This window comes from Aphanomyces invadans (genome assembly GCF_000520115.1).
Source record: "Aphanomyces invadans strain NJM9701 unplaced genomic scaffold supercont1.21, whole genome shotgun sequence".
Taxonomy (NCBI): Eukaryota; Oomycota; class Saprolegniomycetes; order Saprolegniales; family Verrucalvaceae; genus Aphanomyces; species Aphanomyces invadans.
The window spans coordinates 1,152,271-1,168,162 of NW_008580166.1; the positions used below are offsets into that span (position 1 = coordinate 1,152,271).

General features: G+C 56.4%; 6 protein-coding genes across 10 annotated transcripts; 2 read left to right on the forward strand and 4 right to left on the reverse strand.

Moving 5' to 3' along the window:
* The first annotated feature begins 1,687 nt into the window (after window positions 1-1,687).
* On the forward strand, window positions 1,688-4,230 carry H310_09553 (hypothetical protein). 3 transcript variants are annotated; one of them, XM_008875650.1, is made up of 10 exons: window positions 1,688-1,797; window positions 1,837-1,932; window positions 1,975-2,073; window positions 2,118-2,219; window positions 2,266-2,364; window positions 2,412-2,510; window positions 2,551-2,649; window positions 2,698-2,796; window positions 2,857-2,955; window positions 3,003-4,230. In XM_008875650.1, exons 1-10 carry the CDS (start codon window positions 1,714-1,716, stop codon window positions 3,117-3,119), a joined length of 993 nt encoding a protein of 330 aa, XP_008873872.1. In that variant the 5' UTR covers window positions 1,688-1,713; the 3' UTR covers window positions 3,120-4,230. The 3 variants fall into 3 exon arrangements, with proteins under 3 accessions (XP_008873872.1, XP_008873873.1, XP_008873871.1); XM_008875651.1 differs by having other exon boundaries at window positions 2,272-2,364; XM_008875649.1 differs by having other exon boundaries at window positions 2,272-2,364; window positions 2,857-4,230.
* Window positions 3,229-4,920, reverse strand: H310_09554. Of its 2 annotated transcripts, XM_008875652.1 has the most exons (8): window positions 4,681-4,920; window positions 4,596-4,633; window positions 4,464-4,544; window positions 4,236-4,416; window positions 3,858-4,192; window positions 3,694-3,813; window positions 3,552-3,644; window positions 3,229-3,508 (listed from the first exon to the last, which is right to left on the reverse strand). In XM_008875652.1, the coding sequence occupies exons 1-8, from the start codon at window positions 4,883-4,885 to the stop codon at window positions 3,293-3,295; spliced, it is 1,269 nt and encodes a 422-aa protein (XP_008873874.1). In that variant the 5' UTR covers window positions 4,886-4,920; the 3' UTR covers window positions 3,229-3,292. The 2 variants fall into 2 exon arrangements, with proteins under 2 accessions (XP_008873874.1, XP_008873875.1); XM_008875653.1 differs by having other exon boundaries at window positions 3,229-3,644.
* Window positions 4,921-5,643: 723 nt separating this feature from the next.
* H310_09555 (hypothetical protein) lies at window positions 5,644-6,933 on the reverse strand. Its single transcript, XM_008875654.1, has one exon. The coding sequence runs from the start codon at window positions 6,083-6,085 to the stop codon at window positions 5,675-5,677; it is 411 nt and encodes a 136-aa protein (XP_008873876.1). The 5' UTR covers window positions 6,086-6,933; the 3' UTR covers window positions 5,644-5,674.
* A 449-nt stretch (window positions 6,934-7,382) lies between these two features.
* Window positions 7,383-11,654, forward strand: H310_09556. Of its 2 annotated transcripts, XM_008875655.1 has the most exons (11): window positions 7,383-7,755; window positions 7,809-8,060; window positions 8,120-8,530; window positions 8,634-8,965; window positions 9,014-9,513; window positions 9,878-10,164; window positions 10,212-10,370; window positions 10,429-10,603; window positions 10,655-11,066; window positions 11,122-11,298; window positions 11,347-11,654. In XM_008875655.1, the coding sequence occupies exons 1-11, from the start codon at window positions 7,395-7,397 to the stop codon at window positions 11,548-11,550; spliced, it is 3,270 nt and encodes a 1,089-aa protein (XP_008873877.1). In that variant the 5' UTR covers window positions 7,383-7,394; the 3' UTR covers window positions 11,551-11,654. The 2 variants fall into 2 exon arrangements, with proteins under 2 accessions (XP_008873877.1, XP_008873878.1); XM_008875656.1 differs by having other exon boundaries at window positions 11,122-11,654.
* Window positions 11,655-11,660: 6 nt separating this feature from the next.
* On the reverse strand, window positions 11,661-13,595 carry H310_09557 (hsp70-like protein; the record flags this gene model as incomplete). The annotated part of the gene is made up of 1 exon (XM_008875657.1): window positions 11,661-13,595. The coding sequence occupies one exon, from the start codon at window positions 13,593-13,595 to the stop codon at window positions 11,661-11,663; it is 1,935 nt and encodes a 644-aa protein (XP_008873879.1).
* Window positions 13,596-14,198: 603 nt separating this feature from the next.
* Window positions 14,199-14,938, reverse strand: H310_09558 (hypothetical protein; the record flags this gene model as incomplete). The annotated part of the gene is made up of 2 exons (XM_008875658.1): window positions 14,199-14,258; window positions 14,489-14,938. The coding sequence occupies 2 exons, from the start codon at window positions 14,936-14,938 to the stop codon at window positions 14,199-14,201; spliced, it is 510 nt and encodes a 169-aa protein (XP_008873880.1).
* Window positions 14,939-15,892: the final 954 nt, after the last annotated feature.

Here is a 15,892-nt window from a genome sequence, read left to right on the forward strand (position 1 = left end):
CCTCAAACAGTCTCGAACAGAGATATCAGCGGCCGTGCACAAGATGGAAGGATCTCTTGGCCGCGTGCAATGTGCGATGACGAGGGAAAACTGGAACCAGGCACAATAAGTTGGCGAAGACGATTGTGTGGTCGAAGCGTGCTGCGGCTTGCTTGGATCGCGGCAATTTGCCTTCAACGACGGGTCCAAGCGACCGCAAGCACCGATGTCGTACCTGTTGAAGGTCACTGAACCCTGGGCCGGTGGCCAGTCGGCAATGGCCCAAACGCCTTGTCTCGACAACGTCCGAACCATTCAACTCGGTGCTCGTCCAAACGACGCGGCAATCTTTGGCTGAAATGGCTGGATGAATCCACCATGACGCCGTCACCGCCAAGGCATTGTTGAGTCCTTGGAGGCCGCACGACCTCCAGAGTCTTCCTGGTTCGACCCCCCCTCCTTCCAGACCGTCGAGACTTTGTTTTACTAGTAGTTGGGTGTGTCTGGTGGCTGACATAGTCGTCGGTGTGCGCCGACGCTGCGCGGCCCAGCACAGCCACGACAGCTCATTGATCCTGAACAAAACGCGACAGTCAGCTCTCAAGTTGGGCGCTGCCTCGGGTGGGTCACCCATCGGCGCCTCCAAGCCGTCCTTCTCTGCCTCGTCGCTTTGGCCTTGATCAGCACGTGCTTCTCACTGGCGTCCATGCCCGCTCGGATCGCGGAGTGGGGGACTAAGCCGCCGCCTCCCATCGCGGAGTTTTGGGCACGAACGACGCCGCCTCGAAAGCTTGTCGCGAAAATCCACGTGTTCAAAGAGGTCTGCCTTCGTCATGGACATGGCGTGTGCCAACCACATTCCGTCCAATCTCGGTTTGATTGGACCAAGCACACACTTGGAACATTCTCGTGGGGACTCCTGTTCCAACAACTCGATGCCCCACTTCCATGCGCCATGAGCAATCCATCATCGCATACGCACGACTACTTGAGCCACGCTTCGCTATGTCAGGGGGAAGTTGTCGGGCATGAGGACGGATCGCACGGGAAAACACTTCGTCAGTGAATGGAGCCGCCGATTCCCCACTCAAGACTACACGTCCAGTCTCTCGACCGTGATGACCACATGGTCGATCTCGGGCCTGTCTTACCCCGTCAACGATACCAATCTTGAGACTGAAATTCCCTTTGGTTTATGGCGTGTTGTTCCGCGGCATTCGCGGAAGTGCGACGTGTGCCCTTAGAAGTGACCAAGGGCAAACCGCATTTAATTGCACGGACGTCCGTGGTTAGTCGATCAGTTGGGTGGCTGCAAGACTGTCAACGTAGTGACTCGAATGGATTGGTAATACCAGTCAGTTTGCATTGTGAATCGGATCAAGACGTTGATCTCCGTGTTGGTTAACGGACGTTGACGACGCGGGTGCGGAACACGTGTTCATTCCTCACACTGCAGCCGACTCCCTGCGTTTTGACGACAAACGCATGGCTAACCAGTGGACGGCGGCAGCGAAGTGGGTGCGGACTAGTCCGGATTAATGCCCCCTGGAGCCGTCGAGCGATGGCGCTGCTTGCGTTGGCTCATGGCAGACGCAGCGTCTGGAAATATGTCGCTCGGTCGTTTGGCAATATAACAACCCCACGACATCTCGTCGGTGGGTCGTACTTAATGGAGTCTTCGGAATTGGCAAGGGCATTTTTGAAATGGGCCAAACGTACAGCGCAGCGACCAACATGACCGCGATGGTCGCCGCGGCGGCCAAGAACGACGTGCCAGCACTCCATGCGGCGCTCGCTGCATACGACTCGCCTGGCGATGTAAGGACCTCGATCTATCTGAGTGTGACGATCGTGTAGGATGTGGCGGCGGCTCTCTTTGTTTCTGTTTCTTCGAACGCGATCGATTCGCTTCAAGTTCTGATCGAGCACGGTGCCGACATCAACGTCCCGACGGTATAACCAGCTTCGTGAACATGCCTGACACGTCGGGGGTAGGAGGGCATGTCACCACTGATGCTCGCGATTTCGACGGGCAATGTTCCGATCGTCAAAACCCTCGTCGACGCCGGCGCCGACATCGAATTTCGCTCCAAGGTACACTTGTCGACAGGGTCAACGCATGCCTGACACATAAGCAGGATGACCACTCCCCGCTGCTTTACGCAGTGTTCCACGGCCAGGCGGAGATTTGCCGGCTCCTGCTTGACCGCGGCGTTCAAGTCAACCACGCGACATCTGACGTAATCTCTCGTCCACATCGCGATCCATTCAAACAAAGCGGCGTAGAAAAAGGTGACTGCGCTGATGGTGGCAGCAATGAAAGGCTTCGTCGACATCATCCCGATGCTGATCTCAGCGGGTGCTCTTGTGGAGGCCGCGACCTCGGTGGGTCTTTCACCGCCCATGTCCAAAATAACGTTGTGAGCGTCTAGACAGGAAAGACTGCGCTCATGTCCGCGGCAGCTGAAGATCAAGTGAGTGCAGTCGAGTCCCTCGCGGACGCAGGCGCCGTTGTCGACGCAGTAGACCAGGTATGTCTCGGACGATGCAGCTTGATCTGAATGGTTGTAGAACCACCAAACGGCGTTGGCGGCTGCCGCAGCCCGAGGCAGTGCGGGCATGGTGCAATGCCTCCTGCGGCGCGGTGCGCAGCTTGACGTCCAAGATGAGGTGCGTAAAGCATTCGTCTGCTGCGACAGTCCCGCGAGAGTTCGGTAGAATGGTCGAACGGGGCTGTTGCTGGCAGCCATGAATGGCCACGAGGCCGTGGTGAAGCTGCTCGTCCAAGGTGGAGCTCAACTGGAAAGCCGTGACAAGGTGCACCCTCCATGGCGGCGACCCGAAGCGACTGACGAACGGGTCGTGGTACTTGAATAGGACGACGACACAGCCGTGGCCAAGGCACGGCGCAATGCCCACCACCAAGTCGTCCAGGTGTTGTTGGATGCTGGGGCCGTGGATTGCAAGAGCAACCTGGTAGGTCTACCGCTGTGACCTGTTGCACAATCCATGCACGCGCGTAGCGGACGCCCTCTGTCAAGGGAGCTCTCGCCGCGATAACGTCGGGGTCGCGGTCCATTTTCGCGCGCTTCCCCACCCGAAAAGAGGCCCACGCGGCGGACTCGGCCGCAGATCCCTGACGTTCCCGTCCACGCGGCGAGCAGTTAATGCATCTCAATGGACCAGCGCCTGGATGTGTGAGGTGAAAGAGCTATCTGCCGCGATGGCAACGACGTTTCCAACGCGTACTTTGCACGGCTAAAGACATGCACGTTATCGTACATTGACGCCTGTCGCGCTCTCAAACGACGCGCTACAAAGCAGTGGCCAGGACGGCTTGGAGCTGGTGCAGCACCTGCAGCTGCTGGTCGCGGGGCAATTGCACGACTTGCTGTACGATGGCGTCGGCGGTGGTAGAGTACGACCAAATAAAGGTCGTGCAGTACACCGTCGTGAAGAGCGCCGTGATGAACTGGCAGTCCATGCGGTCCATGAACCCGCCATGGCCAGGAATGACGGAATCAAAATCCTACCGCCCATCACCATCCCGGAACAACATGCAACGAACCAACCTTGAGCTTGTACGCGCGCTTGATTGCCGACGCGTAAAACCCGCCGAACGGCGATATCACCGACGTAAAGCACGCAAATACGAGCGAATGCACCTTTCAAAACAGCGATCACATGTCCCCATCCCATGCGGACGACGCGCACCTGAATCGGGTACAACTGCACGCGAGGTATCGAGACCACCGCCGCCACTGGAGCTGGCAGTGCATACCATGCCTTGATGAAGACCGGGTGGGGCGTGCACGTCAGCGGCGGTGGCATCAGCTGCATGTCATACTAGTACCCACGACGGAGAGCATGGGACGCACCTCGATCGACTCCAACGGGCACGTCATCCAAGTCGACTGCGCCAAGAGCGCACTGCTCCAGAAACCAAACGCCACCGTGCACACGAACGCGCCGAGGAACCCTTCCCACGTCTTGTTTGGACTGAGCTTGAGGAACGCCGCCTTGATGAAGCGCTTGCCAAACAATTTGCCGCAAAAGTACGCAAAGCAGTCGTTGCACACCACGAGCGACGCGGGAAAGAAGAGCCACACGAGGCCTTTGAAGATATTGTCCAAGATGGAGCGCATCTGGAACACAATCAAGCACAGCGTCACGATGGTCCACGTCAGCTGGCCCATCTGGTACTTGTAATACCCTATGAAAGACGCATGAACGATGGGACGTTATGGCGAGATCACCTTTTTTGAGGCTGAGCACCGAGAAAACAAAGAGCGTGGCGTAGAGACTGAAGCTAACCCATGTGTGGTACTGCAGGTACATGCGTAACCAGGGAAAGTCGAGTTTGGTATGGGTCGACCGCAGGAACGACTGGAACGAGTCGCCGTAGTTGTACAGCAAGGCCACCCCAAACCAACACCACTGCATCCGTCGACTGAGACATTCTGCGACGACCGGACGTGACGTACTTGGATGCTGCGAAACCACGGAATGTTCTTCTCCGCTGCCGCGCGGTATCGAACGTTGACGAGCTCTCGGAAAATGAGTGTCTACGCCACATCCATGTTGACGAAGATGGGACACTCTGGGAGGCGGCGTACCTGCAGGATGACAACTAACAACGTCACGTACAAGTGTCCTGGGATACAAATGAGCACGAGAGCGATGGCGTAGTTGCGCGTGTACCGCCATAGATGATGAGGCCGAAGAGACCGATCATGGAGATGCCTGCAACGACGCGCTTGACGACTGACAAGCTTGGTTTCGCAATGTCATCACCGACGGGAACCTCGCCGCCATTGAAGCTTTTCTTGGGCGATTGCACATACACCTCATGCCGCGGCGACGCAGCTGCCTTGGGAGACTTGTTGAGGGGTGCTCGGCGCTTCATGTGGAGCCGTGCGCAACGTTCCTCGACACCGACCGGAATGAAGACAAAATGATCGGTTTTCATTCGCTAAAATTCAACCAATCAAAACAACTCTGTGTACGCAACAACGTTCGTGCCAAGATGAGCAAGAAAAGATGCCATATTCTTCAGCTCTCCAACGCTCTAGCAGTCCAACCGAGGGTCTCTCGAGATTACTCAGAGTGTCAGCTTTGTGCCAAGCGATGGAACGCCTTGCTCCTTTACCCTTCGGGGACGTCACAACGTTGGAGGTACAAGGTTTCGTACTGTTTCGTGATTGGTTAAAGTTCTTTTTTCCCTTGTGAACTGGGACAGAACAAGGCGAATGGAAGGCACAGCGCGGTGTCGCGATGCTCTTGACAAAGGTTGCTGTCGAGCAAGCCCTTCCAACGCCTCCTCAACACACTTCGCTGCTCTTACTGAACCAGCCAGCGCGCTTGAGCGAAACGACCACCCTCTGTAGTCAAAATGCGCTGCAAATGCGCCAATCACCCGGGCAATTTGGTTCAAACAAGCGGCCGCGACGTGTCATCGCCCCAGAGTGTACACTTCCGTCACCCAGCTATCCAAAGGTACCACGCCTAGCTGTCTCCGCACCTACGCTGCAGTGAATCAGGGCACATCCTGGCCCTCATCGGAGGCCGGCGTGGTTCGGCCGTAATGCCAACGTGCGAATTGCGCTGTCGTCTGCTGATTGGTCAAAGAAGATTGAAGTGATCTGATTGGTGGATACCTTTGTTCTCCAGAATGTAGGTTCCCCAATTCCACCAATCAAACGCGACCAAGTCGAAACCGCGCTATTCCAGCATGGCATTTTCGCATTCGGCTTGTTCCACGCACGACCGCCGCCATGGACACAGCGCATTTAGATATGATCCTGATCGACGAGGACATGGCATGTCTGTTTGATGGCGCGCCACCTTCGTCCACCCACCCGACCATGGAAGACGACATCGACATCTTTGACGACTTGCCCCTGTTCAAGAACGAGGTGTTTCCGCATGACTTCAACGACACCACGACAGACGATAGCTCCAGCGCAGGTGTGTCGTCGCCGTCTGCGAGCGAATGCTCCGACTCGTCAATCACGACGGCATCCCCTACGAACTCGTACCCCGTGGCGACGGCGTATCCGTGGATGCCTGCAGTAGTCCCTGCTGCCCTGACGCTTCCGTTTGCCATGCCGATCGGCTTGCCAACGGTGAAGCGTAGCCTTGACAGCGACTCTAACTTGGTGGAGTCTCAAGTGGTTTCAAAGCGTTCAAAGCATGAGATTCGACTAATGAAGAACCGTGAGAGTGCGAACAAGTCTCGCCTGCGCCGAAAAAACCAAGTATCGGATCTTGCGACCGAAAATAGCGACCTGAAAGCCCAGTTGGCTGAGCGAGATGCTCAACTAGCAGCACGGGACGCCACGATCAAGTCTCTCACAGAACAACTGCATTTTCTGCGCAGCCTTGTCTCCACTTCTTCGTCTCAAGCGGCCTCCTCGGAACTTCCCCCCGCTTCTCCCGTCATCAACAAGGCAACCCTAGCCGCCCCTGCCGCCGGCATTGTCCTGTGCGCGTTCGTCTTTGGTCTTACGCTCTTCTCCGACCCGTATGCGCACTCTGCACCTTCTTCGTCACACCGCCGCTCCATGCGAGTTGTGCACGGCATGAGTGCCGCTGCGCCATCGTCGCCGACGACCTCCATGTATATGGCGACAACTCCGTCGAGTGTCTTGGGTGACTTTGGTGTGCTCTTTGACACCCTGTGGCTGCATATCGTGGCTGTGCTTGCCGTCGGTCTGTTGTGTGTTCTCGTCCTTCGGCACCCTCCTCAAGCGCCCCATGCAACGAACGACATCCACGTGAGCGTCAACCTTCACGAGAAGAAGAGCACCGTCGTCCACCGCCTCTGCAATCGCGCCTCGCGGTGGGTGACGCGGAGTCAGACGGCGAGCGTCGGCAAGTTGCACTGATTGTTGCTGTCTGTACCATAGTTTCTATATATCCCCCTGTAATTTAATGCGATTTCATGCGCCTCCATTCTGGCGTGAGGTATAAATTGTGCACAATTTATCATTTTCTAGAGTTCCCATATTTTACGCTGTGCGGATAGCATGAAGCTTCACTTCTGTGTAACAATTTCGCATCAAGGATTTCAATATCCTTCCTCACAATGCTCCACAGGACGGTATGTGCTATCGAATTCCGAATTGGATGAGAACTTGATTCGACATTGTCGTACGACCACGATTTCAAATGGCGGGACGCAGTAGTTCGAGAACACATTAGATGCAATTGAATTCTGAATTTGGATGAAAATGGTGAAAATGTCGATCAAGCAATTCGAAATAGTCTTGGTTGTAACGTACTTAATATTTTCTAACCGATGATATTTATAATTGCAAAAATTCGTTTTTGGCCTGTAGCCAAAGTATCATACGGATAAGAATAGTGTGCAACAAGAAATAGTGTGAGCCAACACACCATCGTGAGCTTCAAGCATGGACACGGCAACCAATAACCGCCGACGTGGCGGCAGCAGGAGTGGACGGGGTGGTGGAAGGATTCAAGACGATCGACGTAACACCAGCGGTGTAGGGCGGCATGAAGGTGCCAGAGGTGACAACTCTTCGCGTGGAGGTGGCCGAGGCGGGCGTGGGCAAATGAATGCCCGAACGGGACCACCTCCATCACCACAGCACGGTCGAGGAAACGAACGTGGAGGTGCACCGAGAGAAAGAAGTGGCGACCGTGGAGGAAGAGGTCGTCAAAGCGTAGAAGCTCCCATTGCGCTCACGGAAGAGTTTGTCATGTACGTTGCAGCGCAGCTCAAGGCACTCAAGGAGGACCCGTCCATACCACGTACGGTGCCATCTTCCTTGCTTTTCTTCTCCATACGACGTTTTCTGCTGCAGAGCTCACGTTTCCGAGTACGCTGGACAACTCCCAGCGTCGGTATATCCACAACATGGCGGCGAAGCATGGCTTCCACTCGAAAAGCACGGGGAAGGACGATGCGCGCTTCATCTTTGTGACCCGCGCCAAGACAACGGCATCCATGACGGAGGTTTCGTTACGCGTTCCACCAACGCCCCTGTCAGTGTCTCCGTCGACATTGCAGTCGATGGCAGCATTCCTTCACGCGCATCCACTTGGGCCGTCGTCGGGTAAGCGATCACGAAGCACCGTTGGACCACATATGCATCATACATATTCTGTTGTTAAGATCACGGAGCAGCGCGTGCGCCGCCCGCCCACCGCCAAGATCCCAATTCGTCATCGTTTTCCAAATCGATGCCGCGGCTGCCTCCCATGCCGCACATGTACAGCTCGAGCCAGCAAGCTCTCCCTGTGTTTGGCCATCGCGACGAGCTCCTTGCGCTGACCCGTCAGCATCAAGTCGTCGTCATCGCCGGCGACACTGGCTGCGGCAAGTCTACACAGATTCCTCAATTTCTCGTCGACGACGGAGCGACTCGTGTGGTTGTCACCCAACCTCGTCGGATCTCGGCGATAACGCTGGCTCAACGCATCGCAGACGAGCGACAAGTTGAGTTGGGCACGGATGTGGGGTACAGCATTCGGCTCGATGCCAAGTACAGCGCCAAGCACACGCGGCTCCTACTCTGCACCACCGGTGAGGTCTCCATCGACATCTCGAAACCATCCAACCACGCCGGTTGGGTGCAGAAAGCTAGGGCCATCGCTGGAATGTTCATCTGTACCTTCGGACCGATTAGGCATCTTGCTCAAGTGGCTCAGCGCCGACCCGACAGGCCAAGCGTTCACCCACATCGTGGTCGACGAAGTGCACGAGCGCGACAAGCACACGGACTTTTTGCTGATTTTACTGCAGCTGATCCTGCCCCACCGGCCAAACCTGCGCGTGATCTTGATGAGTGCGACGATTCAGGTCGACAAGTTTGCCGCCTACTTTGACGGGTGCCCGATCGTGCAGATCCAAGGGCGCGTGTACCCAGTCCTCCCTTGCTTCCTCGACGACGTGCTCGTCTTGACCAGGGACGCTGCGTCGGCGAATTTGGGGTCGCAAGTCCGCGCCGCCGCCATCGAGGTACGCATCGTTTGTCCAGGTCCTTGTGATCGACGTGTTGAGTTGTAGTACGACTTGATCTGCGTCATGTGCAATGCCAAAGGGTTCGCCGATGAAGAGGACCTCGGCGTGCATGTGGCCACTTGCTCTGGCACGGAATGGCACACCATGTCGTCGGCGCCCTCCGCGGCTGCTCTGTCGACGACGTTCGACATGGATGTCGATGCCATGGACGGATATGCCGCGATGGAAGGGTCGGTTTGCGACCACGTGGCCCAGGTCTTGGCTGCGAGGAAGCAATCGCTCAAGCGCCGTGAGATGGACATCATGGTCGAGCAGTATCAGCTTACACAGGATGCCCTCGATGGGGGCATCGATGCCACCCTCGTCGTGACGCTGCTGCAGCATTTGCTCACGGCGCAGTACGGCGACGGCGCGGTCCTCGTGTTCGTTCCTGGGTGGGAAGACATTATGGCGATCTCGGACTTGATGGCGTGCGATGGCACACTCATGGCACGCATCACGCTCACCATGCTGCACTCGAAGTTGTCGCCGGCCGAGCAGCGACGGTACGTTTCCAAACACGCAGTCGTTTTGCTTGTTCCTCCACTCTGCCGAGAAAACACACCAGAGCTCGACGCGGACGAATGGAGTGACCTAGGCTAGGTGTGCTTGCTTCTGTGTGTTGGCATCGCCAGGAATGCTTTGGCTCGCTATCTCTAGCGATTGCATGTCGTTTTGAACGTCTCTGGCATGTGAAGCCTGCCGCACTCCCAGTCCATCTCCCAGTCCATGCAGGAGAGGTCTCTTTCAGATGGGACTGCGGTGGTGGCTGTTGCGGACGATAGCATGGGCGTCGTTGCGTTGTGGCCCTTGGCTGGGGTCGAGTTTTGTCGTCGCTTCCCTTTGCGTCGAGCTGACTGTCGTGTGTAGTGCGTTCTCTCGTCCGGCCCGCGGGACCCGCAAGGTGATTTTAGCGACCAATATCGCGGAAACGAGTGTGACGATCGAAGATGTGGTGTACGTGATTGATACGGGCAAGTCGAAGCAGTCGTCCGTCGTGAATGGGTACACGGCGCTGCACACCGAGTGGATCAGCCAGGCCAACTGCGCTCAGCGCAAGGGTCGAGCGGGCCGCGTCGCCCCGGGCGTATGCTTTCACCTCATGTCGAAGAAGCGGTACGACGACCTGCCTCCGTTTATGACCCCCGAACTCGTCGGTACGTGAGTTGGGGATGCCTACCAACCCGTCACTCGTGTGCAACAGCCATCTCGCTGGAAGAGATCGTGCTCGCGATTCAGTTGCTTCAGTACCAAGCCAACCACGCGCTCGGGTTCGACTCGATTGCTATGTTTTTGCACATGGCGCTGGACCCGCCCCCGCTCCACGCCATCGAGTCGGCCATTGCAGCATTGCAACTCATGGGTACGTTGGTGGGGTCGTTCGACTTGACACCGCGAGTCTCAAACGAATGAATGAACAGGAGCACTCGACGACGACCACGAGCTCACGTTCCTCGGGTGGAAGCTCGCTCAATTGGGCGTACCGCCCGCCATCGGCAAGATGGTTCTTCTCGGGCACTTTTGTGGTGTATTTGAACCGCTGCTCTTCACGTGCTGCGCGCTGACGTTCCGCGATCCCTTTGTCGCTGACATCGGGTACGTTTTTTGGTTGCAAGTCGAAGGCGGACGTGACCTGTGCCGGTGCAGGATGACCCCGGCGCAGCGCGAACAGCGCAAGCAAATCAAGCGCGCTCTGGGGCACACGACGTCCAGCGATCACTTAGTGGTTCACGCCGCCTTGCAAGGCTATATCCTTGCCAGGCAATCGCACTCGCGGCAGAGTGTTCACTCGTATTGCCAGCAGCACTGGCTGGTCCACACCGCGTTGGACCACATCCTCGGGGTAGTCAAGCAAGTGGGCAACGAATTCGCCGCCCTTGGCTACGACCATCCTCCGGCCGCGCTGTCGACGCCACGGCAGCAACCGATGGCGCAAGCGGTCCTTGCCGCTGGACTTTATCCCAACCTCATGTACAAAAGTGGGAGCGGCGCTAACTTTACGACCAAGGACAAATTCAAGGTCAAGCTGAGCTCGTCCACCGTGCTCATGTATCCCAAGGTAGCGTCCGCCACCATGCCTCATGATGCGGTGCCACGTGGCTCGTGTGTGGTAGGAATCGAAACCCCACGACGACAACCTCGTGCATTGGGTGTGCTTCCATGACATGATGCAATCGGAGCGGGTGCGTGTGGCTCAAGTGGCGACCAAAGTGTCTCCGTTTGCCATGGCGTTGCTCGTGGGCCATGACGCGGTCGTGGATGCAAGTCCCACCGACGATAACGTGCACCAGGTGAGCTCACATGCATCTGGGACGCATCGGTGGCTGGAACCTTGCTAGGTACACGTCGTCATCGACGGGTGGATCGTCCTCGAGATGGACCGACGGGTCGCCGAGATGATGCTGGCGCTGCGCGAGCGTTTTCAAAATGCGTTTTTGCGCCATTTGCACCACCACGAGCCTTGTTCCAGTGTCGTCGACCATGATGCCGAGCTCTTGACAAGGGTGACGACGTGGATCGTCGCCGAGTCGGCCAGTGCATAGACAGAGGAACGTCATTCGACTACCGACCCCACTAGTTCATGTCGAGTCATCGCTGCCTACACATAACTAGAATGCAAAACATCGCGCTCAAAACGCCTCGTGGGCCAGGCTCAGTCCACTTCTTCAATCTTGGGGCCGTCGGCGCCGGACGTGCTGGGACCTTGACTGCCGGGCATTCCACCGGGGGTTCCGCCGCCGCCGCTCGCATGCACCTTTTGCAGAATGGGGTTGGCTACACTCTCGAGCTCCTGCTGCTTGCCTTCGTATTCGTCCTTTTCGGCGGCCAAGTTTCGATCCATCCACGAAATGATGTCGTGCACCTTGTCTTCCAGGACTTTCTTGTCACCTGCGTCCATCGCGCCTTGAATCTTCTCCTCCTGGAGGGTGTTGCGCAGGCTATAGGCGTAATTTTCTAGCCCATTCTTCGCCTCCACGCGCTCCTTGTTCTTCGTGTCCTCGGCCTTGTACTTCTCCGCGTCGTTCACCATGCGCTCAATCTCGTCCTTGGAAAGACGGCCCTTGTCGTTCGTGATCGTTATCTTGTTTTCTTTCCCCGTCGACTTTTCCACGGCAGACACGTTCAAGATGCCGTTCGCGTCAATGTCAAACGTCACGTCGACCTGGGGGACTCCCCGGGGCATGGGGGGCAAGCCATCCAGGCTAAATTTGCCCAGCAAGTGGTTGTCATGCGTCATCGTGCGCTCGCCTTCGTACACCTGGATGAGCACCCCCGGCTGGTTGTCGGCGTACGTCGAAAACGTCTGCGACTTCTTTGTCGGCACCGTCGTGTTGCGGGAAATCAGCGTCGTCATCACACCGCCGGCCGTCTCGAGCCCTAGAGACAAGGGCGTCACGTCCAAGAGAAGCAAATCCTGCAGCTTCTGCGATCCGCTGCTCCCGCTCAAAATCGCCGCTTGCACCGTGGCCCCAAACGCAACGGCCTCGTCTGGATTGATCGACTTGTACAGCTCCTTGCCGTGAAAAAAGTCGGACAGCAACTGCTGCACTTTGGGAATCCGAGTCGACCCCCCGACAAGGACCACTTCATGCACTTGATTCTTCGACAGCTTTGCATCCTGCAACACGCTCTTCACGGGCTCCATCGTCTTGCGAAAGTAGTCGCTGCACAAGTCTTCAAAGCGCGCGCGCGTTATGGTCGTGTTGTAGTCCATTCCGTCAAACAGCGAGTCAATCTCAAGGTACGCTTGCGTCGACGAAGACAGCGTGCGCTTCGCCCGTTCACAAGCCGTGCGCAAGCGGCGCAGCGCACGCTGGTTCGTCTTCAAGTCGCCCTTGTACTTGCGCTTAAACTCGTCGGTAAAGTGGTCCACCAGTCGGTTGTCGAAGTCTTCGCCCCCCAAGTGCGTATTTCCCGCCGTCGCCTTGACCTCAAAAATGCCCTCTTCGATCGTCAGCAGCGACACATCAAATGTGCCCCCGCCCAAGTCGAAGATCAGGACGTTGTGCTCGCCGCCCTTCTTGTCCAGGCCATACGCAATCGCGGCGGCCGTGGGCTCGTTGATAATGCGAAGCACATTCAAGCCAGCAATCGCGCCGGCATCCTTGGTCGCCTGCCGCTGCGAGTCGTTGAAGTAGGCTGGCACAGTAATCACGGCATTCTGCACCTCCACCCCAATGAACGCTTCCGCCACCTGCTTCATCTTGATCAGCACCATCGACGAAATCTCTTCCGGCTGGAACGTCTTGCTCTCGCCCTTGAATTCAACCACAATCTGCGGCTTGTCGCCCGGCCCGGCCACCACCTTGAATGGCCAGTGCTTGATGTCTGCCTGAATCATCGGGTCGTTAAACTTGCGCCCGATCAACCGCTTCGCGTCAAACACAGTGTTCGACGGGTTCATCGCGACTTGGTTCTTGGCCGCGTCTCCAATCAGCCGCTCCGTGTCGGTAAAGGCCACGTACGACGGCGTCGTGCGGTTGCCTTGGTCGTTCGCAATGATTTCGACGCGGTCGTTTTGCCACACGCCTACGCACGAATACGTCGTGCCCAAGTCGATCCCGACGCTCTGCTCGGTTTTCGCCATCTTCGCAGTCGGTGGGGAATTCGAATCTGCGGCCCACAATCGCCCAGCACAAAGTTGCACGCGCGAAAGAAGACCCGACCGTTGCAGCCGCCGATGCCCCTCGGCCAAATGACATTGCCGGGGAGACGCTCGCGGGGGTATGCGAGGTGGTTCCCTGGCTTTAACACAATGGTGGCATCGGTGACTGGCCGTTGACATCCGCCTCGTCGCTTTCGGGTTGGACACTATCGTCGACGATCGGTTTGTCTGGGCTCGCCCCTTCGAGAACCCTTCGAGGTGGTCGACGCGGGGGGGGACTGTCCGGTGGGACCATGAACATGTGCATTCACGAGGGGTGCATGCGACCACATCGACTCGTGGAGCCACTGCCCTTGCAACCGATGCCCATGGTTATTGCCAGGCATGACCTTGATCGCACCGTGGACGTCGCTGCTGCACTACCTAGCGACCATCGCGATGGTTGCGCCAACTTTCGCTCCCTTACAGTCATGGGCATTCATGGTGCGTTGAGATAGCCACTCCAAATAGTATTTTACCCAACGGCAAGCGTTATTGCGTCGCCGCTTTCGTTGCCCAGGGTATATCTGGTTGCACCAGTCAACATCATTCCGTCACGACTGCTGCTTTGGCGGCGGCCAAAAATTCGAGGACCCAGTACGCCAACTACATCAAGCCATGATGACGAGAACGTCCGCAACTTTCGTCGGGTGTTGCAACAATGTGACCTTGCAAGCAGGGTCGAGTGGACCACGGGTCGCAGCATGGCCAATTCGTTTGTGCAAAGCAAAGCTCGGCATTCGAGTTACGGGATGCGTTCGCTGCACTCACTAGAGTTTCGATCGAGCACCAGTCCGTGCAATTGCAACATCGGCTTCTTATATCCGACCGCGGACGTTGCCACGACGTGGCTGGTGGTGGCGTGGTGGGTGTTTGTGCTTCGTCTCCGTGGAAAGCTTGACACGATTCGCTCCAATCCTGCCATGGGGCAGCCCTCGAGCCGGCTGGTTGGGCAGATTGGGGAGCTGTTTTTGATCCAAATTTTTTGAGTTGTCACCTTTCCAACCCATGACAGAGTCGACGATTTGTTTTGATAGGTTAGACCAGTACCCGATGAAACGCGGTTCCTCGGTGGTTGCGAGCGCCTTTTTCTTGGTAAGTCGGCGGGTCCTGGGCGGCTTGGCCACTTCGAGGGCCACCGCCTCGTCTCTTCGTTCGACCCCTCTGCTAATTTCGCCGTGGAATGGCTCGCTCACCGAGTCGACCTGGCTCCCGTCGGCCGCGGTCGGGTCCATCCAGACGGCCAAGAGCGCCAGAGACAGCAAGATGCGAACATCGATGGCCATCGGTCGCTTCCTCCGGGATATAAACAATTGAGTTGTGTAAAGATAATGGAATTCTCGGGGCAGACGAGGGCCTCTACATCCATCAAACAGCACAATGGTCGTAACGAATACAGGAGGATGGCCAATGTTCGCCAGGATTTGTTGTTTGTACTGCATCGTGTGGGACGCGTAAGCCCCAGTGGATCGTTTGCACCCTGACAACATGCAGCAGGTCGCCACGTTGCCTCCATGACAAACGAAACACACCCAGCACCATGCGAATCCAGCGCGTCTGGTCCATCGTACGATCGCGTCGTCAAGCGCAAACTACACGGTGGCGGATCCCCTGACGATTGTCGGCTTCACGGACCTGACTATTCTCCCTGTGGAGAAGGAACGGCTCAAGGCGGCGTTTTTAGAGTTGACGTCCCATGCAATGAAAGGGTGAGTCAAAGTCACTGAAAACAAGTTACAAAAGTTGCCTGACAGTACACGACTGCACCATGGGAAAAACTTTTGAGCCACGTGACCATTTTTCCTGATATTTTGTGAGTGAACCGGACTCATTGTGATAGAAACAAAGCCCATTGGACGTCATACGTGAAAATCAATACTCTGTCAGAAAAGTTACCACAATGATCCAGAATCCATCACATTCCCCCTACAATAACGTATAACCTTTGAACATTAATTCAAATTAATTTAGGAGATGTACATTTTATTGCATGAAATGTGCCACATAAAACTCTCGAAAATAATAGCGTGTTGTCACCATTCGTGGACCTTCCTCCATTGACATGCCCGCAACCAACTCCATCTCCGATGATGACTACGAAGCGAAAACGAGCTACGTTCGACATCTACGGCCAAGAAGCTTAACTACTGAAGAATGTCTTGATATCTTTCGTCTTCACGCCAAGTTTCGTCGTAGTGGAGCCACCAAAGTTTCAGCAAACATTGCCTTCCTTCTCGGAC

Coding starts and splice junctions, on each gene's coding strand:
- H310_09556 (XM_008875655.1), top strand. CDS start 7,395: ATGGACACGGCAACCAATAACCGCCGACGTGGCGGCAGCAGGAGTGGA. Junction 8,061..8,119: donor TCCACTTGGGCCGTCGTCGG/GTAAGCGATCAC, acceptor TCTGTTGTTAAG/ATCACGGAGCAGCGCGTGCG. Junction 11,067..11,121: donor CCGTGCTCATGTATCCCAAG/GTAGCGTCCGCC, acceptor CGTGTGTGGTAG/GAATCGAAACCCCACGACGA.
- H310_09555 (XM_008875654.1), bottom strand. CDS start 6,085: ATGGCAAACGGAAGCGTCAGGGCAGCAGGGACTACTGCAGGCATCCAC.
- H310_09554 (XM_008875652.1), bottom strand. CDS start 4,885: ATGAAGCGCCGAGCACCCCTCAACAAGTCTCCCAAGGCAGCTGCGTCG. Junction 4,634..4,680: donor CGGCCTCATCATCTATGGCG/GTACACGCGCAA, acceptor TTTGTATCCCAG/GACACTTGTACGTGACGTTG. Junction 3,645..3,693: donor TGCAGTTGTACCCGATTCAG/GTGCGCGTCGTC, acceptor CTGTTTTGAAAG/GTGCATTCGCTCGTATTTGC.
- H310_09553 (XM_008875650.1), top strand. CDS start 1,714: ATGACCGCGATGGTCGCCGCGGCGGCCAAGAACGACGTGCCAGCACTC. Junction 2,074..2,117: donor ACATCGAATTTCGCTCCAAG/GTACACTTGTCG, acceptor ACACATAAGCAG/GATGACCACTCCCCGCTGCT. Junction 2,365..2,411: donor TTGTGGAGGCCGCGACCTCG/GTGGGTCTTTCA, acceptor GTGAGCGTCTAG/ACAGGAAAGACTGCGCTCAT.